The 20,198-nt window shown below is 37.4% G+C and overlaps 4 protein-coding genes across 5 annotated transcripts; 2 read left to right on the forward strand and 2 right to left on the reverse strand.

Annotated features, from left to right (window-relative positions):
* Positions 1 to 2,271: 2,271 nt before the first annotated feature.
* LOC137733539 (U-box domain-containing protein 1-like) lies at positions 2,272 to 4,335 on the forward strand. The gene has a single exon (XM_068472681.2). The coding sequence runs from the start codon at positions 2,272 to 2,274 to the stop codon at positions 4,333 to 4,335; it is 2,064 nt and encodes a 687-aa protein (XP_068328782.2).
* A 268-nt stretch (positions 4,336 to 4,603) lies between these two features.
* LOC137734725 (UTP--glucose-1-phosphate uridylyltransferase 3, chloroplastic) lies at positions 4,604 to 11,078 on the reverse strand. Its single transcript, XM_068473994.2, has 17 exons — positions 10,139 to 11,078; positions 9,668 to 9,848; positions 9,434 to 9,583; positions 9,157 to 9,318; positions 8,869 to 9,041; positions 8,693 to 8,759; positions 8,290 to 8,456; positions 7,841 to 7,999; positions 7,516 to 7,607; positions 7,326 to 7,420; positions 7,118 to 7,195; positions 6,698 to 6,793; positions 6,175 to 6,249; positions 6,010 to 6,101; positions 5,753 to 5,915; positions 5,407 to 5,467; positions 4,604 to 5,047 (listed from the first exon to the last, which is right to left on the reverse strand). The coding sequence occupies exons 1-17, from the start codon at positions 10,831 to 10,833 to the stop codon at positions 4,935 to 4,937; spliced, it is 2,619 nt and encodes an 872-aa protein (XP_068330095.2). The 5' UTR covers positions 10,834 to 11,078; the 3' UTR covers positions 4,604 to 4,934.
* A 3,412-nt stretch (positions 11,079 to 14,490) lies between these two features.
* Positions 14,491 to 18,451, forward strand: LOC137733654 (GDSL esterase/lipase At2g40250-like). Its single transcript, XM_068472800.2, has 3 exons — positions 14,491 to 15,129; positions 15,666 to 15,930; positions 16,552 to 18,451. Exons 1-3 carry the CDS (start codon positions 14,503 to 14,505, stop codon positions 16,743 to 16,745), a joined length of 1,086 nt encoding a protein of 361 aa, XP_068328901.2. The 5' UTR covers positions 14,491 to 14,502; the 3' UTR covers positions 16,746 to 18,451.
* On the reverse strand, positions 17,684 to 19,947 carry LOC137734464 (uncharacterized). Of its 2 annotated transcripts, none has more exons than XM_088696716.1 (5): positions 19,330 to 19,947; positions 19,176 to 19,252; positions 18,957 to 18,993; positions 18,730 to 18,823; positions 17,684 to 18,599 (listed from the first exon to the last, which is right to left on the reverse strand). In XM_088696716.1, the coding sequence occupies exons 1-5, from the start codon at positions 19,625 to 19,627 to the stop codon at positions 18,002 to 18,004; spliced, it is 1,104 nt and encodes a 367-aa protein (XP_088552842.1). In that variant the 5' UTR covers positions 19,628 to 19,947; the 3' UTR covers positions 17,684 to 18,001. The 2 variants fall into 2 exon arrangements, with proteins under 2 accessions (XP_088552842.1, XP_068329826.2); XM_068473725.2 differs by having other exon boundaries at positions 18,730 to 18,841; positions 19,330 to 19,942.
* Positions 19,948 to 20,198: the final 251 nt, after the last annotated feature.

A 20,198-nucleotide genomic window follows, 5' to 3' on the forward strand; every position in this document is an offset into this window, starting at 1 on the left:
ACTACCTTATAACAACCTATGTTATCTCTTGACAAGTGTCACTCAATATAACCATTGATTCATCTTCCATATGGATATTGGTTTTCTTCACTTCACTTTTCTTACACGAATGGCGCATTCAAGCCCTTTTATTTTTGGAAGTTAATATATTATTGTCCTTATCATCATGTATTTTCTTTAGTAATATAATATATGGGCAAAAAAGTTGTCACCATCTTCTTCATCATAATTAATAACATTATGTAATGAATAATATGAAATCAGAACGACTAAGAATCTCCAATTAAAAGAGAGGTGTGAGATGTTTGGAGAATTAGAACTATTGTAGAAGACATAAAATGGTTGGCTTCCTCTTTTAATTTAGTGGAATAGAACAATTTGTATATTTGGGATGGTTGTATTCCCTATCAAGCTAGGAGTGCCCTGTTGTATGACTCTAGAGGACTAGAGTGTTCCAGAGGCTTCTCCCTTAATTAATTTCTTCTTTTTTTTTTCGAAAAAAAAAATCCATATTCAAAAGATAGTAAACTTTGTTCATTGTACAATAAATTTAAAAAGACGATACTATTTGTTTACATCATGTGATTTACAAAATATAATCTAAAAAACTAATTTCTCTAGCATTTTCCTAAATTTAAATCTTGATGGTGGACTTGTTTAGACATAAACGAGTGAACATTGAACAATAGAGGTTTTTTGTTTGAGAGTAAGTATTGACCATTGCTTGAAACTTAGAGGCAATTAAGTGTGTCCAAAAATGATGAACGAGCAAACAAACTGCAGAAGTAAGAGAAAAGAAAAGTGGAAATATTATATTTTCAATCATCTTAATTTCATTCTTTTGTTCATTCTCCTCTTTCTTTCTTTCGTTCTTTCTTACATTGTCCTCCAAAACCATAAGTCGCATCTTTTTGTCCTTTTCAATTGTGGCCAAAATTTTTTTGTTTATTTTATGTAAATATGTAATTAATTAATAGTATACACGTAATGTCCATACGTAAGGAGTTGTAATACGTGTAAATATATTTCTTTGTCTTCAGTTAGTTATATTGAGCAAGAGTTTTCAATATAAATAGTATATTATAAACGGTGTCTCTCCAATATTGTATTGTGGTCGAAGTATTCATGCATGGTGCATTCACAATTAAAAAGATCGAAATATCAACAATATTAATACTAATGGTTATTCACACTTTTAAACATTGCAGTTAAAGAGATGGATGCATGGCACTTACTTTTTTATACGATTTTTCATTCACGTTCTATCTTTTAGAACATCATTCATAGATCATTCTTGCAAAAAATTATATAAGTCTAAAACTATTAAGATATTTATTTGTAATGAAGAAAATGGACGAATAAGGTTCTACAAAAAAAATCATAAACCCTTAACAATCATATGGTTTCGCATTTGGATAATTTTTGGTAGATATGATATTTGAAGGAAGATCTAAAAGATAGACTGTTCATATTTTTGAAATACATACGAAGCAGACCGCAGAATAATGTGTGCCAAAAATTGTGAAAAAAAATGATGCCACGGATAAATCCGTCTATAAAAAAAATGACTACAAAATATTCGTATAACCAATGTAGTTATATACAGTTATGCACAATGACATGATATGTTTGCAAGCACATTTTTAATAGAATCAAATTTTATGGTTGTAAGCAATATCATTTGTATTACAGTGTGTCAACGTTATGATTTTTAAGTAGCATTAGACTACTAGCTAGTAGTTATAAGATCAATTAATTTCCTATATTTAAGGTATTTCCGCGCCAAACGCTCAATGCTTCCTAGTAAGACATTCCGTATACGGACATGAGAAACCTGCAAGTTTGAAATGGCTTCAATTAACATTCGACGTCCCCAAACTTTTTTTAATGCAAAATTTGGCGGGGGAATTATAGAACCCTAGAAGGCCTGACGTGCCTCCAAGTGGCAGCAACCCACGTATCCCTCCCTCAGTCCTTCACTTGCCATCATCTTTTCTTTTGTCTTCTAATGTCAAGTTTCCAAACAGAAATTTCCAAGAGTTCATGCAATTACGTTGTTCTTTTCTTTCTTTCCCCATCATTTTAGTTTATAACACTAAAAAAATTATGAAACGTTCTTCTTGTTCCAGATTTCAACGAAAAGGTCCTCGAAAGTGTTTTGTTTGCTCTTTGACCTGAACCTGAATCCTAAACCCTAAACTCTAAATTGCAACGGCGGAACCGAGCAGTTTCTCCCGTTTGTACCAACAATTGCCATTAGTGACATAACAAATGGATGTAGCCCTTGTTCCTCCTCTAATGGTTTCCACGGGATTTTTGCCGACTGGATCGTTGTTACAATCATTGGTTCACATATGCAACGAAGTTTGCTCCATGGAAAAGCTTCCGGTTCTGCAGGGCCGGAACATCTCCACCATGATAAGGAGGATCAGGCTCCTGGCTTCTCTGTTCGAAGAGATACAAGAATCAAACGGCCCGCTTCCTCCCTCTTCGATCCTTTGCCTCACGGAGCTTTTCTCGGTGATTCGAAGAGTCAAGTTTCTGATCCAAGATAGTAAAGACGGGAGCTCTCTGTGGGGGCTTATGCAGACTGAGTTGGTTTCGAATCAGTTTTACGTGCTGGTGAAGGAATTGGGGAGGGCTCTTGATATTCTGCCACTGAGTTTGCTTAAGGTGACGGCAGATATCAGAGAGCAGGTCGAGCTTCTTCACCGGCAAGCTAAAAGAGTGGAGCTTTTTATCGATCTCAAAGAGCTGCAGAGAAGAGAAGAGCTTTTGGTTTTGATGGGAAGCAATAGTGAGAAGAACAAAGGGTTCATAGATTTGGTCAAAGTGAGAGATGTTCTGAGCAGCATTGGCCTGAGAAACACCGTGAATTACGAAGAAGAAACCTCGAAGCTCGAGGCAGAAGCTCGCAAGCAAGCAGGCAGCGGAGGGCTGATTGTGGTGTCAAACATAAACAATCTCATTTCCCTTGTTTCGTATTGCAAGACCATCATTTTTACTGATGATGAATTCAAAAAACTGAGTAAAGAGGATATGAAACTGCACTGTGTCCCCTCGGGTAGATATTATGATCATTCTTCATCATCTAAATCGTTGATTCCCAACGTTCCGCATGAATTTCGCTGCCCGATTTCATTGGATTTGATAAGAGACCCTGTTATTGTAGCATCCGGGCACACTTATGACCGAAATTCGATTGCACAATGGATCAATTCAGGGCACCAGACGTGCCCCAAAAGCGGGCAGAAGCTGATTCACATGGCGCTTATTCCAAACTATGCACTCAAGAGTCTAATGCAACAATGGTACGAGGAGAACAATGTTCCCACACCTAAATCTTCCCAGTCTTCTTCCTCCGATTTGGAGAGGAGCAACAGTAAAAGGGAGATGTATGCGGACGCTGTCGATCACATTTCAGTTGCAAAAGCTGCTGCTGATGCTGTGAAATTGACAGCTGAGTTTCTGGTGGGAAAACTAGCAACTGGCTCACCGGATATCCAAGGGCAAGCGGCGTACGAGCTCAGATTACTCGCTAAAACCGGCATGGATAATAGAAGGATCATAGCTGAGGCGGGAGCTATTCCGTTTTTGGTGACGTTGCTGAAATCCCATGAACCGAGAATTCAGGAAAACGCGGTTACTGCACTGCTCAACCTCTCCATCTACAACAACAACAAGATTCTGATCATGGCGGCAGGAGCAATTGACAACATAGTAAACGTCTTGGAATCAGGGAACACAATGGAAGCCAGAGAGAATGCAGCAGCAGCAATTTTCAGCTTGTCCATGATAGATGACTGCAAGGTAACGATTGGAAAGCACCCTAGAGCGATTCCGGCCTTGGTGGGGCTTTTGAAAGAAGGCACTCCGGCTGGTAAAAAAGATGCTGCCATAGCACTCTTCAATCTTGCAGTCTACAATGCCAACAAGGTGAGCGTTGTCTTTGCCGGGGCGGTTCCTCTCCTCATCGAGCTGTTGATGGATGACAAGGCAGGCATTACGGATGATGCCTTGGTATTGCTTGCTCAGCTTTTGGGTTGCTCTGAAGGGATGGAAGAGATTGGGAAAAGCAGGATTTTAGTGCCTATTCTTATCGATCTCTTAAGATTTGGTTCTCCAAAGGGGAAGGAAAACTCAATCACTCTTCTGCTGGGGCTGTGCAAAGACGGAGGAGAGGAGGTTGCAAGACGTCTGTTAATGAACCCACGGAGTATTCCTTCTCTTCAGAGCTTGGCTGCAGACGGATCCTTGAAAGCTCGAAGAAAAGCCGATGCACTGCTTAGATTACTGAATAGGTGCTGCTTTCAATCTCGCAATCAGATTGGATGACAGTGTTGAGAGTGTTTGGATAGATACAATTCAGGTGTATATTTGTGAAAATTAAGCACAGAAATGACAGTATTGTTCATTTGTTACTGCAAATTGATCCCAAAGCTAGAAGTGTTGTTTGTCTCCAGAACTGTATATTTTCCCGTCTTTTGTTTTTTGAGTCCATATGATTCATACCTTTCCGAAGAGAGCGAAAATGGTTCAAACCCAAGATTTATGCACAGAAACTATATTTCTTGCCAGATCTACCAAAGAGCTAGATCGAAAATGAAGTAATTGAATACATTTTATTGCTTCATCAATTTTACATCAGTTTCTCGAGAAGGCAACAACCTGTTGCCCCTCGCCGATGATAAAAGAAATAAGTAGATACAATGAGCAGCTGGAGTGACCCTAAGGGTATGACGCTCTTAATTTAACATACTATTGCTTAAAAAAGGGGAAGGAGAAGAAGCAATTCCAAAGACGAAATAGGTTTAACTATGTTAAACCAGTCAGACCAGAGCATGCCGGCTTTGATGCTGTTATGAGGGTGAGTTCCAAATCCTTTGGTGAACCACGATTCACCTATGACGAGGATGAGTATTTCGTATAGCGTTTTACAACTCTACCAATTCCAACTGAATGTGTGTGCCCTTTATCCTGTACTCCCAGAACCAGGTTCCACTATCCATCATGTTCTGTTCAATGGGATCTAATCGGGTGGCTAAACCTGCAAAATCAATGAAATGGTGCATCAATTGATGATTGCCTAGCACTGATTTAAGGATGTGACAATACATTCAGGTATGTGAGCGTGTAAGAGAGGAAGGGATTCAGTTCTAACTCTCAATGTTAGGCTCAACTCTACCGTCTCAGATATAAATTTCCATGTTTCATCAAACAATTTCCCATCAGTCTTTAGTGACATAGCAGGAGACCAGAGTACTACTATTCACATACTCGCATTGCCAGGTATAATAAGTAATACATTATGCTGATTATCTGTAAGAGTGCTTTTACGAAAAGTCAATTCTAGTCGGAGTTAGATATCTGAAGTCAACAGCCAAGTTAACATTACAGTTTACATACCTGAATCTCCCGCTGTGATCTTCATTTTGTAGCCATTTGGAACTTCAAATGTATGATTTCCCTGCATCCGGTTGTAAGCAGCAAAATAAGCTTCATAGATTTTACTTGTAAAATAAATTCATGATTTCTGAATATACGCGGCAAAGGTGACCTCCTAACAATTAGATGTAACTTCCGTTTTCCAAAGTCATCGGAGGAAATACCCCTAATGGAATGAAGAGAAGCTTATGACTGGAGGTCATATCCCTAATGGAACGATAAATAAAAAATCTATGAAATTCAGTGATTTCTGAAAAACTTTGTCTATCCTCCGTGCATATCTCCACTAATTGGTTGTCAATCTAACCTGTAAGATAACATCAGTTGCCTCAAATTCAGCATTTCCATGCAGTACAACCTTGCAAGCCTCGAGGCGTTGAACATCATGCTTCCAGTACACATTGTCTTCAAAGTTCCAGTCAATTCCATCATTTAGTACTTTTAAATTTTGCAATTTACATCTTCCACACCTGTGGGATGAATGTAGTATGAGTCCAATTTTAAAATGGGCTTACCATTTCTGAACAGTCTTAAAATGTAGTAAGGATTAACTCAGCATACTACCTGTGCCCATATTGTAAAATGGGTTCACCATTTTGATCAATCCTAGTTGAGCCCATAACGTTATCAGCCTCTACGATCAGGCTTCCATCAAGCTGGACAGTAGAAAACAGATTAGCTAAGGAAACAATAATATTCCTTAATGTGTTGTATGTGAACAGTATGAACCTGAACATTCCTCCACAGAAACTCTGCAACTTCTACTTGTAACTCAGAGCCCTCGGATACTGAGCCTCCATAGAACTGGTAGACAGAGACAATTTTCTGCTTAACTATTGAGCTCAATGTTTTGAATGAGGAAAGGAAATAAAATAGGGAAGTGACTTGCCCACACCCCTTTTAGCTTCTCAAATGCCCCTCTTTATTTGTGGCCATCAGATTGAATAAATTAAACGAAACCAACGGCAAGGATTAAATAGGGGTGTGCAAGAGGCCAAAAAGGGTGAGTGAAAATCACTTCTTATAAAACAAACACAGCAACATAGTCTTGGTTGCTACGTGAATTTCTAAATGACCACTTGATTATTATAGCATGCGAAAATGGAGGCATTAAACAATGCAGATAGAATCTCAATATGGTAACTCGTGATAAAAGAATTCAGAAATACAATACAAACTAAATGCACATTCCAAGAGTAAAAGGAGAAAATGAGATAAACTTGAAATCGCGCATTAGCTCACATTGACTTACTTTTTGTCTGGTGACCTCCCAAAGCGGGCCAAGAGCAGGGTGCAGAAGAATAAGAAATGGTGGTCCCGAACTTTGATATTTTTCATTACTTCCAATCTGCAGCATATCAGAAGCAAAATACCATAACTGAGCATCAAAAAGAAAAATCATAAAAAACAAAAAACTTTATGGGTTGCTACAAGAAATGAATTTGCATTGAGCAAATACTTATGGGCTGTTTGGTATCCTTCTTGGATCCTTTTTTTTTTGTTTTTGAAACTAATTGAGTACTAAGTAACTTAGCTACATTCATCATTTTTTCTTAAACTTGTACAATTGTTTTCAAATTGATGACCAAACAACCCATTAGTATCTAATGATAGCTCACGCCATATGGAAGTAAGTTATTAACATTATTACAACAGAATTAAGAGGATGTACCTCAGGAAGTTCAATATCACATTGTGAAAGAAGATCATGGGCATTCCGTAGGATATCCAACAGTGAACCATCAGGAGTCTACACGTGAAATCAACTTAAACATATTAAACTTCGGGAGAAAAATTACATCTGTTCTGTGCAAAGAAAGTGTAAACTTAATTCAGTCCAAGCTCTACTCCCAAACTGGAGACAGAGAACACATACATACTTGGTGTAAAGATTTCTCCGCATGTCTTCTTTTCCTCTTAGCAGATGATGTGACCCTTCTTCGTTCATTATAAACAATGAAGGTATCAAGCTTATCTGCCAACAGTTATTGCCACTAAAGTTATTGACAAGCATAAACATAACGCGGATTGGTGTGCCACAATAATCCACCATATAGACTGAAATAATACCTTCAATACCCTTATAACATCGAGATGGACAAGTATTAAGAAAGCTGTCAGCAATATTTTGCATCGTGCATTCAAGCCTTCCACCAGAGACACTATGATAAATGAAAAGTGATTAGAGACTGGCTAATAATTATTCGTGTGTGCTACATGTTCTGACTCTTCTTATAGTGCACATTGTAATGATTTGCATACCATGCAGAGTAATTACTAGTTCGTTGGTGAAAGAAGGTAATTTGAGGTTATCTTTGCACATCTGCTGTCAAGTATTACTGACGACAACAAAATAGTCACTTGCAAAAAGAGCACTTAAGTTTTAAGAAAGTACCTGTGTTGTTTTCCAAATTGGTCCACAAATGTTATAGGCTTTTTAACATTCAGCACCATGCCTGGTAAGCTGTTTCCACTGTTACTTGACCCGACCAACTCTGCTGAAGGTAAATCTACATACAAGATGTTCGTATTGGCGGGAAACTCTGCCTGCAACCTTGAACATAGAATGGTTAATTAGTATAAAATGGAATTCATTAATAAGAAATCATATTGAATTTTCAACTTCTTCACACTTAAAAAGCATATTCGACAAGACAGGAAAAGTAGAATGACGATATCACCGAATAGCAACAATGGAAATCTTTAACAGAGAAAAAAATATATATTGTATAAGCTAATATGAGAGTAAGCATGTTGATCACATGCCAACAAGCATCAAGGTAACAAATCATATAATATCATATAAACCAGATTAGAGATTTGGATTCACAGAAAAATGTATACCTATTTCGAGAATGAGGTCTATCTGCTATGCCAAACTTGTCGAACTCTGTATACTCAATGCACGACAAACCATATGCCCACCTTCCATCAAGATTTTTTTTCTCAGTTAGGACATTAATTCCTTCTGTAGCCCCCAAGTTCCTCTTACAGGATGCAAACCCCAGTTTCTGTTGCAAGGCAAGAAGTCAAAACAGTAAACCAGAAGAACTTCCAAGTCTGTAAGGACTCTCTAGTAACATAGGTACTGTTGTGTAAACTCAAGCGAACTCCATAGCAATGAAAATTAGATAAGGAGTAGAGTGTATGATCTAAACAAACTTCCTGCTCTTTGGCAACTAAGGGTTAACTATTTAGCAGGTTCCAGAAAAGAGGGGGATCTCAAATAACTTTTTAACAAGCATACCTTGCCGTGATGTAAACCAATCCCTGCCAGTGCCAAGAGAGTCAAATCTGTAGCGGCCACAACATTGCTGGAAGGTCACCATTATTTAGGTCAATACAGAGTTTGGCATCCAAATTAACAAAATTCTCCAAATGAAGGAGAATAATGGACATATGTTAATAAATTTAACGGCTCACCTAACTTGACGTACAGTTGCACCCTTCCGTCCATGATCATAAAACCATTTGAAAATGCCTTTATCATAAGCAAGTTTCCATATTACACCATGACCACCAGGCTTGCATACGGGTGCAAAAGGTTTTGTGATTATCCATTGCCCATTTTCTGCACCAATGGCTGGAACAAGGGGCTGAAAATGCACAAGTAATTAACTCAGCAATGACATTCATTGCTCAAACCAGATAGACTATTACACTGTGGACAACTAATAATAGAAAATAATCTCGTAGTTTCGCATGTTAAACCTGTTCAAAAAGTTGGAAACTTGATCGACCTCTTCTAAACCATTCAAGCTTTTCACAAAGAGAAGTTATGTGTTCATGGTTGTTCTTTGCAGAGCTTGTCATAATTGCAACAGGGGTGATGCATTGTTTCCCGTACATCTTGAAGTACAAGAACTCTCTAGCCTTGAAATAGAAACACACAAAATGTAAGATGCATATAACTTCACCATCTACAAAATAGTCTTAATGTCAGCTTGTCCTTGTCAAGTACTAAGCTTGACAAACAGAGAACTTATACCTGAAGATCTCTTATAAGACCTTCCAATAAAGTCCGTCCACAATAAGGAAGCATTGCAGCAGGGAGACATTCACCTGTCTCGGGATCAACCAAACCAAGCCTGTCAGCAGAACCTCCCAAAGGATAAATTTCACCTAGGTCTGGCAAACCCTAAAATGAATAAGATCTTTTAGTTCAAGAAAAACCGGCATTACATCCTTCCACGTCTAATGAACAAGATACCCCGGCACTAACCTGAATTCCCCATAATGCAGCTTGAGATGCATATTCTGCATTTTGAGAAAGATCAAGTCCACTGGGAGCATGAATTTCCAAAAACTGGCATTCCATTTGCTCTTGTATGCGCTTGGCCCAATTTGCAGTCTGCATTTCGACTCTCGATTGGGCTAGAATCTCCAATACTGTTATCTGGTATCTGCACCAAATATGTAATTAGATTAATTTCAATTCTCAATTTAAAAGGGCCAAAAGTACTTTCTGCCACCAAAAGCACTTCTATCTATGTTTGGCATAAAAACTTAAAATTGCTTCTGGATCATAGAAGCACTTCCTAAATAAGCATTCTCAACTGCTTCTCCAGTAAGCACTTGAATTTTTAATATGAATCATTTCAAAACTAATATAGAAATTGGTATAAACAATGAAATTACTATAATTAAAGTTTAAAAATTGACAATAAAATTCAGAAGGGAATAGTTAACTGACCCAATAATTCCTCCAATGCAGTTATAAAACTGTTCAATTTCTCCCAAATTCTTCAGGAGCTTCTTCAAGTCCTTAAAATCTTCATCATTCAAAGCCAAACCTCCAATCTTCATCCCGGAACCCTCGTCGTTCACATCCAATTTCTCAATCATTGCGACAAGCGCGTAAAGCGCGGTCTTCACCGAGCTCATCGCCGTCTCCACCTCGCCGTCGTCGAACTGGAGCCCCCAACCGAGCACATGCTCTTGCCCAGCAGCAACCAAGCACTTGAACAAGAAAAGCTCTTCAGAGCACAAATTGAGCGAACCTAAAGCCGCGGAGAAACTGCCGTTGCTGCCGGAATTGAAGAATCGCTTCACTCTGGAATCGCCGTCGATCACTCTGAGCTTGGCGCGGAGGGAATCGCAATCAGCGAGCCTGGAACGGAGCGATTTGAGGCGCGAGAGCTCCTGGTGGAAGTCGAAGTCGGGAGCTGACGGCGCGTACTCTACCGGAACGGTGGTGACGCGCGTGATATGACACGACGGCGAACTCGATGAAACAGAAGATGAAGAAGAAGAAGAGGAGAAAGAGTGGGAGTGTGGGGGTTTGGTGAGGCGGAGGGAGGCGAGAGAGTGGAAGTGAGAGTGGGGAGTTTTGGAGGTGAAGAGCAAGCGTGTGTTGTTTTGGTTGAGAATTGGGGTTGTGCGCGCCATTTTTCACACACACACACAGAACCAGAGCGACTGACAGAATATGAAGAAGAAGAAGAGGGGGGAGAGAGAGAGAGAGAGTGTGTGTGGATGGAAGGATAAGGAAGAGATGCTGAAAGAATATACGGAGGTTGGGAGTGAGAGCGCGAAAGGGGAGGTAATTTTGGCTACTGATTCCAAAACCGTCCAACGATGGTGGAGGATGATGATGACGTGGCCTAATTTAAATGCACCTCATCTGCTGCCGTGTGACTGCCGACTGGTCCGTCATATTTTTCTTAATACTTTCCGTCAATTTTCCAGCGCATTTGTGTCTTTTTCTTTCCACGTTTATTTATTTATTTTTTTTTTTGGCTTTTTAGCGGTTACCTCAAATAAAACAAATTCATGAAACGCGAGAAAGAACAAAATGAAAATGGGAAAAACGTACAAAAATACAACTATATGTATAGTGACTCTCTTGTAATCTCAACGCTTTGATAATGATTGTTTTACATATATTCACATACATTTATATTGGGTCTCGATAAAACTTTGCTGTAGAACCCAATTTAAGAAAAAAGAATGTCCTGCACGACGAAAATACCTATCCCCAAATGTTAATACATAATCAAATTACAAGATATCCCTAAGCAAATCAGGGGAATCTTCCACCTACCAAACATGCAGCATGTAACCATTGATGTGCTGTGAGCGTCAATGGTGCAGCAAAGCATGCGACCATGGCTTCCATAGTTCTTTCCACACTCTACAAAACCAGCATGAACCACTAGTTGAAAATGTCTCCAACAAATTGGAGGTAACTCTACGCCAAACGACGTATACAATCTTCAGACAGGCGCTTTCCTATAAAACCTAAGGAGACCTAGGAACCCTAGAGAGCAAAATCAAAGCGGATCTCCCAGCACCGAGAGGGAAAGGCAGAGGTGGCACCTAATGCCAACAACCCAAAAACCAAACACAAACACTGATTCAAACCCAAAAACAAAGAGACACTGGAGGGCAAGGTATGGATGTGAAGGTTAGGGGGGGTGGAGAGAACACGGGATGGGAGGAAGGTGGAAGGCTGAAACGGGATGGCCAGGAGAGAAATAAAGGAAGGCTAGGAGAAGAAGGAGATGAGGGACAGGTTGCCCACCGGCCCCCAGCCTTAGCTAGAGGCCAACGGTGGAGGCTAGGGTTTATGAGGGGAGCTCAGAGAGAGAGTCTCTGAATTTTTGTTAGTCTAAGCGTTTCTGAAATCATTTGATAAAACTTGTATATGATTGTTAGATTGTATTAAATACATGCAAATTGTAGATTTATATATGATTGGTAGATTGTGATTGTATTAAATACATGTAAATATTGTGAGTAACCTGTTATGTTAAGCTACATTAGACCATCTCCAAAAGAGATATCAAATATGGCAAATAGGATTAAAAGATATTCAAGTGTTCTACAATGGATATGTCATATATGACATGGCATGTGAGTCATTTGACTCCTTACTTTGTAGCTGCCTTTTTTGACAGCAAACAAAGAAGGAGTCAAATATATTTAATTTAATTTTTTAATGCATGGGTCCCCTTAACAACCAATAGAATACAAACCAAAATTAATTTTGATTATTTTTTAATAGTTAATGTAACTCTAGATCCAATAAAATAATAAAATAAATATTTGACACATCCATTGGACAAGAAGAAGATTTAGCACTTGTATTCAATTTGCCACATCAACCATCAAATAAAATTTTGACATACTATATTTGACATATCATTTGAAGATGCTTTTAACACTAGTGAACTTCTTATGCGATTGTGTGGTTTTAAGGTCCAAATTAAGTTGGTCAAATATTTAATATCAACAATTATGATCCTTGATTTTTCAAGTATTTGATTACAAATAAAGGAATAAGTACACATGTATTAAGGAGTGATGGATATTTGATTTACAAAAAAGAATTAGAGTTAAGTGAAAGAGAAGAAAGGAATTTAGGCTCGCAAATTCAGTCATTGATTTCAATCGACGACTAGTCTTCTGGCGGCGATGACATTTGTGGTAAACTTGGAGAAGAGTAACCATTTTATTGCAAGTTAAGGCAAGTCGGAGGCAAGAAGTTGTGTCAAAAATGAAATGTCCAAACTACCATTAACGTCTATTTCACATAATGAATAAAAACATAGTGAACTGAGACCAAACGAGATGAAATGACAGGTTCAAGGGACAAATTGAGGCAAACTAATTTTAGAGGATAAAATGAGACTAAATGATATTTATAGGAAGAAAATCAATTAATAACCTTTTTAATTGATTTTCTTCCCAAAACTCTACAAAATGGCAGGTTCAATGTACAAATTGAGACAAACTTGTCTAAAGTAATACTCTCCAAAGAAATAACCTTTTTAAGTTACACAAAATCTCAACACCAACTTAAGGCCAGTATGTATAGAAACAAACTCTACATTATAATAAATTATAATTTTTTTGGGTCACATCTTAAGAAAACACGCCTTTACATTATTGTAATTTTTGCTTCCAATTGGGATTTGATGCTTCCTTTTTGCACAACTAACACAAATATTTTAAGTTAACTAGTTTTTCATATGAACCTTGGACGGCATGGCTGATTTGATAGAGACCTGATTTGGTACTGAGGTGATTCTGAAAAAAGCTGGGAGCTGTTTTTGTGTTTGGTAAACACTCAGCTTCAGCTTTTTTTTCACAGTTTTGGATGAAAAAAAGCCAAAAACAAGAAGCTGCAAAACCAAGCTTTGAAAAACCGGTTTTTTTTCACATCTGTTTTACATAAAAGTTTACCAAACACTCTAATACTGCTTTTTTTTTTTTCAAAAGCATTTTTACAAAAAAGTTTACCAAACACTATGTTGCTTTATTTCATAGTTGCTTATTCTCACATCACAGCAGAAGCAGTTTTTTTTCAAAGCACAGCAATACCAAACCAGCTCAGAGAAGAAAAAAGAAAGGTACTCAACACACTTTATATACACAACAGAGCCGAGGGCATAAAAAACAACGCCTTGAAGCACAAGAAAAAAAAATACATATGTAAAAGAAATAAAAAACTTGACGTCCATGTAAACCTATTTATGACTTTATAAGGATTTTAGACGATTTGTAATGGTCCATATAAGGACCATGATTAGCCCGGCCCGCTATGTAAGCTTCAGCCTGGCCCAAAACCTGGCCTCTTCTTCCCCTCCATGTCTCTCTCAAGGACTTTTATTAGGAAAATTCTTCCGTCCAGAAAGAGTATTAATTCCAGTTAAAATTAGATGTCAAAAACTGATTTAGATAAAACAAATTTTTTTTTTATTTTCCCATTTTAACATATTTTTTCCTCTCAAAATTTATTTCTTATTTCTAGTTTTAACGTTGAATTTTTTTTTTTTATTCTTTACACTATAGACCAATCCGACGGTCGATAATTAGGATTTGGTTTTGTACGGAATTATAGTGCATGCAGTTTTCCTTTTTGGTAAAAATTATAATTATTGCATGTATTATTATGTATAGGATTTGCCAGCTACTTTCACACTCCTAACTAATTAAGGTTAACAATAATCTAATCAAATTTAAACTCAATCATCTCAAACTCTATATAAATTAACACATAATTTTCTTAATAAATTGCGTCTTCTTTTCTCCAAGAAATTAAACACCTTAATCATGGAGCAAAAAACCACCGTCCTCTTTGTACTCTTATTCTCTTTGGCCTCCTTTCTATCTCTCCCAGTCCCAACCACCGCATCTCCGCCTGTATCCGCCGTTTTTGCCTTCGGTGATTCAACGGTGGATTCCGGCAACAACAATCGCCTCCCATGCACCCTTTTCAGAAGTGACCACCCTCCATACGGCCGGGACTTGCCAAACCACGTCCCGTCCGGAAGGTTTACCAATGGAAAACTATCAACGGACTTCATGGTCTCCATACTTGGCCTCAAGGACTTGTTACCTGCTTACCGTGATCCGAGACTGACCGACCGTGAATTGCTAACGGGTGTCAGTTTCGCGTCAGGCGGTAGCGGGCTGGATGATCTGACTTTGGCCGTGTCAAAAGCCACGAGTTTGGGGAGGCAGTTGGAGGAATTTGATGAAGCGTTGGGGAGGATGAGGAGAACTGTTGGGGAGAAGAATTGTAGTGAGATTGTAAACAACGCTGTGTTTGTGATTAGTGTTGGTACTAATGACATGGTGTTTAACCTCTTCGATCTACCTGTTACTGCGAGGAAAATCGAGTTTTCACCTTCAGGATACCAGGATTTTCTTCTCCGCGGACTCGGGTCTTTCATTCAGGTATATAATTAAATGGCTCTCGATCAAATTACATGGTGAATTAGTAACATCATCTAGTGGTGTTACGATCAAATTCTAGGGTTTTTTGCTGTAATTTTTGCCATGCATGATTATGTTGGTTAATTGAGTCTATGATTCAAATGTTTTGTGTGCCTGCATGATTTGTTGTTTTAGGTTTTAGGTTGTTATGTATTCCAGTTTACGAATCTACTCTAGAGTTTATTTAGCCTATTGGAACTTTCTTCATGCAACACTTTCTGAATGAGTTGATTCTGAAGGCTTTGATGACTCCATCACGTCAACACCAAAGTGTTCATGCTCGTTCTTTCCCTCACAAAAATCTAAATTTAATTAGACTTAATTGATGGTAATTAAGATCAATTTATATCAATTGATTGTTATTACTAAGAGCCTTCGATCAAGACACAATTAAAGGATCATCTTGTACACGTGTAGATGTTACGACGTATAATTTAGATGAATTTGTAACGGTGGGTGGACATGCAGTGCTTATAATGTTATTTGTGATATGGCAGAACCTGTACCAAAGGGGAGCGAGGAGATTCCAGATGGCAGGTCTTCCACCAATCGGATGTCTGCCAATGCAGCTGACAATTGGCAGCGTCTTTAACGGGCTTCGGCGTGTGTGCGTAGAACAGCAAAACAGGGACTGTCAGGCTTACAACACCAAGCTCCAAGGCCTCATTCCCAGGTTGCAAGCCTCCCTTCCCGGATCCAGGCTCGCCTATTTCGACTCCTACAATCCCATCTTGGACATGTTCAACAACCCATCTAAATATGGTAGGTATAAATTTCGGATATTGTCATGGCCCTTATCATACCCAATACCCATTTACAGCAACTAATGTATGGTTGATATTTTTTATAGTGTATAGGCTTGTTTGTAAGTACTTTTGAAATAACTGAAAATGTTTTTTGGTAAAAATATTTTTGGAACTAATATTTAGTAAAAACACTTAGCTTCTTTACTGAAAGAAGCACAAAGTGCTTTATGTGCTTCTTTCAAGAGCACTTTAAGTGCTTTTGGAACCAAAATTTTCTTTAAAAGTGATTTCAATCATTTTAAAAGCACTTTCAAACAATCACTTAGTACTATGGTCTAGTGGTATTCCTTTTCACTTGTAAGTGAAAGATCTTATCTTTGATTATCGCCAAAAGTGAATTCAAACCACATTATTGATAGTCTATTATGAGGCTAATTAAACTCACATTCGTAGTATAGATAATATCGTTTGTTCAAAAAAAAAAAAAAAAAAACACTTCCAGACAAGATATCTTAAGCATCTGGACATGTCTCATGCATCATACATGCAATCATATGTATATAGATGTTTTCTAGGGTTTTTCTGTGCTTAATTTTTTAATTAAATTGTTTTTTTTTTTTTAAATCTTGATGTGTAGGGTTTGTGCAAACGCATGAAGGATGCTGTGGTACAGGGATGGTGGAGTTGGGCCCACTGTGCGGGGAGCTTTCGCTGACGTGTCCAGACCCTTCTAAATTTTTGTTCTGGGATTCCATGCATCCTTCCCAAGCAGCATACAAAGTTCTTGCTGACATATCTGCGAGGACGGTCTTATCGCACCTTACTGCTTGATTAAGTAGATGGATTGATCAATCTCTCAATTTTTTCTTTTAATTATTAATTTGGACAAAGTAAATACGGCCGGATATATGCATAGAGATATTCTTAATTAATCAGTTAGATCCAAGAATCCTTTTTCCTTCATGTTTTAAAATATATAACATTGGTTAGCTTTTATTTTTTGGGAAAATAATCCTTGGTTACTTTTGAAGCGTGTAATCGCAATGGATTGTGTTTAAAAAATAGTCTTGCTCAATCCTCGACCTTGTATAAAAAATTCTTATTGTTGTATATAAAAAAAAAAAAAAAACATGTAATCAAACAAACGGCGAAAACAAATATTGGAAATTAAGCACTTTATTCAAGATGCAACATAAATTCTAGCATGAGAAGTCTACAGAAATTAATACATGCATAGATCAAGAACATATTTACGAAAAGAAGAAGCAGATATATAAGAAGAATAGTGTTATTCATACATTTATTTTTACCTTTTACAATTTATTCAATATGAATGTCATGTTATTCATACATGTATTTCTACTTTTTACAATTTATTCGATCTGAATATCGAAAATTAAGAGGTGTGTGTGAATAGGAGTACCCTATAAGAATTTATGTAGTTTAATGCGTACTCATACATGTTGAGAATCTCAATCCATTTGACATCAAAGGGCTAAACTATAGTCTACAAAATAGGAGACAAATTGTATTTCCTTTTTGTGCTTTGGCTAAACTTACGAAAGATAATTCATGTGACCTAAAACGACATTTCATAAGGAAAACGTTAATATTATTTGCAGAAACATGGTTTCAGAGATAACATAAAAAAGTTGGTAATATTTTCGATTTCCAAGAAATATTGTTCTTAATCAAGCACCAAGATTTTGTTTTTTTATTGACTTAAAAGTAATAAAACAAAGAATACGAAGAAATAGGAACCTAAAAACTCACAAAACAATGTACACATATGACCACGAAACTGTGCATATTTGGTAATGCCAAAAAACACATTCGTCTGTTTTATACCTCGTTATTCAACAATGTTTGAATCTTTGCTAATAATATTTCTAGCTATATATCATGGATCGATACAAGACAATACATACAACAAAAGCAAATGACCGAACAACTGAAGAAATAGTGGCGATCATTATACCTTTTTGTGACGGTAGAATATGACAATGGTTAAGTTCAATTTCATGAATTTTGTCAAATTTAGTTTTGGAAAGTACCTCAAGATCTCACTTAGAATAACATTGTCTCATTCATAAAGTGAGGTCCAGAGTACTTGCCATGTTCTTCCCGTGCTTGCCGTCACCGTGACCAGTACCCTCTAATTTCTTGACGCCAAGCTTCGAGGACGACGACGAAGACAAAGTGAGAGATAAACTACAACCCATGAGTAGTTTTTGATGATTATCACCACCACACTGTAAACCCTTTCCGAATCCATGATCATGTTTTGGTGGAACTTTTAGTGACAGATTTAAATCTAAGTCACAGTTGTCTGTGTCCAAATCCTTCCTTTTCAGCATGTTTTGCCCTTGATGGTCTCGAATCGCTGCGGTCCAACTATGATGATCTTGGCATGACCTGTGGATCATGGTTTGACACAACTCGTCCCGATTCCTTCTCCAAGTGGTTTGTCCATGGGTAGGAGATGGAAGATTTGTATATAACTGATTTACTGAAGTAGTCATAATGTTGTTATTGTTGCTTCCAAGTATTCTTTCAGCAACTGAACCATAAAGTCCAATATTTCTGGTATTATGATCAAGTAGTGCAGTAGTCCTACTTGAACTGTAAGGACTGTAAATCTGGTGGTGGCGGCCTCGCCACGAGGAATGACCATTAGCACCATATCTAATACGCAAAAGAAAAAAAGGATTGAAATGGTTACGAATAGGATTCAATGAAAAATGAAAAACTAAAAAAACAATTTAGTTATAAATTGATCAAAATAGACAGTAAAATTAAGAAAAGTATTTCATACCTTAATCCGGAAGAAGGCCATCGGTTGAAGCTTTGTAGCATGGAGAGTTGAGTAAGGTTGTAAAGTTGGTTATCTCCACCTTCCATGAAAAATCCTGCTTGATCCGTCAAAACTGTCATATAAGAAGAAAGCAAGATCTCTCTAGATTGTAAATATGTAAACCCTAATTTTTGTACTAATTATTGTAGGAGTAGGTGAGCCTGTGTGCAATTTGTTAATTTGCTCACCTTGATTGGGGTCTTCCGTCTTCTTGCTCCTATACATCTGATGATTAAAATCAAAGCCAGAAAATATAGAACAACATTAATCAGATATGAACCTTTAATTTATATTTAATCATAGTATTGAATCTTATAGACAGTAGAATTAGTAGAGAATATATATATATATATATATATATATATATATATTTAGATGATGAAATCGATCTGGAGCAAATCAATTACTTGAAGATGGCTCTTGACATGAGCTATGCTAAGACCCTTGACATTCATCAATTGAAGAACCAACTTAGGAGTTGCTCCTGCACCATTAAATCACAATTATTAGTACTCAATTAATCACAAAAACCTAGCTTTGATTTATATGTACTACACTTACTTTCCTGTCCACCTAATCTTTCAACTGCACGAACAAAGCAAAGATGGAGATCAGGTGTCCATCGAAGCCGCGATGTCTTGGAACGAACATACTGCCTTACAGATCCAGAAGCTCCCTTCTTTTCATGATTCTCTTCAATGGTGCTATTGCTTGAGCTGTCACCGTTATTCCTCAGCCGAAGGCCATCTTCATCCACCTCATCCTCTTCACCCTTATCGTCTTCGTGATAGTATTCCTTCTTGCTGGTAGAAGGGCTTGATTTAGAAACTTCTTCAATACTGGTGCTTTCACTCTTCATCCCTAATCTCTTTTATGTTTTGCTTCCTAATAATATGGTATTGATGGGCAAGTTAAGGAAAGATCTTGAGATCATCATACTTCTCTTTAACCACTAAGTGATCTTTGATGTTTGGGGAGATCCATTCGTTGCATACAAGCTAGCTATAGGCAGTTGATGAGGTAGCACTTGCAGGAATGGAGAAATTGGAAATTGGAATTTTATATATATCCTTGCTAGCTATGACACATATATGATAATAAGTATTTAAACGTCTGTTTCTCACTCTTCTTCTCTCTATATACAACATACAATATTATATGACCTTGCATCTATAATGCAAATTTTGTCCAAGCTTCCGGTATGTATATATAAGATACATGAGAGCTGCTATTGACATTCTAAGACCATCTACCATTCTTGGGTAAAAATTTGAAATTTTTAGCCCATAAAATTTAGGTTTTAAACCAGAAACAGTTTTTTTGCTCTAACCCTTGTGGGTTAAAATTTTAGCCATAGATTATTAAAGAATGAATTTAGGCTACTTTTTTTTTCTTCTTAAATTAACTTTTTTAAAAGAAAAAATTATGTA

Source organism: Pyrus communis, chromosome 7, assembly GCF_041283825.1.
Source record: "Pyrus communis isolate YQ-2024b chromosome 7, ASM4128382v1, whole genome shotgun sequence".
Classification (NCBI taxonomy): Eukaryota; Viridiplantae; Streptophyta; class Magnoliopsida; order Rosales; family Rosaceae; genus Pyrus; species Pyrus communis.

Coding starts and splice junctions, on each gene's coding strand:
- LOC137733539 (XM_068472681.2), top strand. CDS start 2,272: ATGGATGTAGCCCTTGTTCCTCCTCTAATGGTTTCCACGGGATTTTTG.
- LOC137734725 (XM_068473994.2), bottom strand. CDS start 10,833: ATGGCGCGCACAACCCCAATTCTCAACCAAAACAACACACGCTTGCTC. Junction 6,102..6,174: donor TTCTGTGGAGGAATGTTCAG/GTTCATACTGTT, acceptor TCTACTGTCCAG/CTTGATGGAAGCCTGATCGT. Junction 5,048..5,406: donor GATCACAGCGGGAGATTCAG/GTATGTAAACTG, acceptor TTGATTTTGCAG/GTTTAGCCACCCGATTAGAT.
- LOC137733654 (XM_068472800.2), top strand. CDS start 14,503: ATGGAGCAAAAAACCACCGTCCTCTTTGTACTCTTATTCTCTTTGGCC. Junction 15,130..15,665: donor GACTCGGGTCTTTCATTCAG/GTATATAATTAA, acceptor GTGATATGGCAG/AACCTGTACCAAAGGGGAGC. Junction 15,931..16,551: donor CAACAACCCATCTAAATATG/GTAGGTATAAAT, acceptor CTTGATGTGTAG/GGTTTGTGCAAACGCATGAA.
- LOC137734464 (XM_068473725.2), bottom strand. CDS start 19,627: ATGAAGAGTGAAAGCACCAGTATTGAAGAAGTTTCTAAATCAAGCCCT. Junction 19,253..19,329: donor AAGATTAGGTGGACAGGAAA/GTAAGTGTAGTA, acceptor TTAATGGTGCAG/GAGCAACTCCTAAGTTGGTT. Junction 18,842..18,956: donor GACGGAAGACCCCAATCAAG/GTGAGCAAATTA, acceptor CTTATATGACAG/TTTTGACGGATCAAGCAGGA.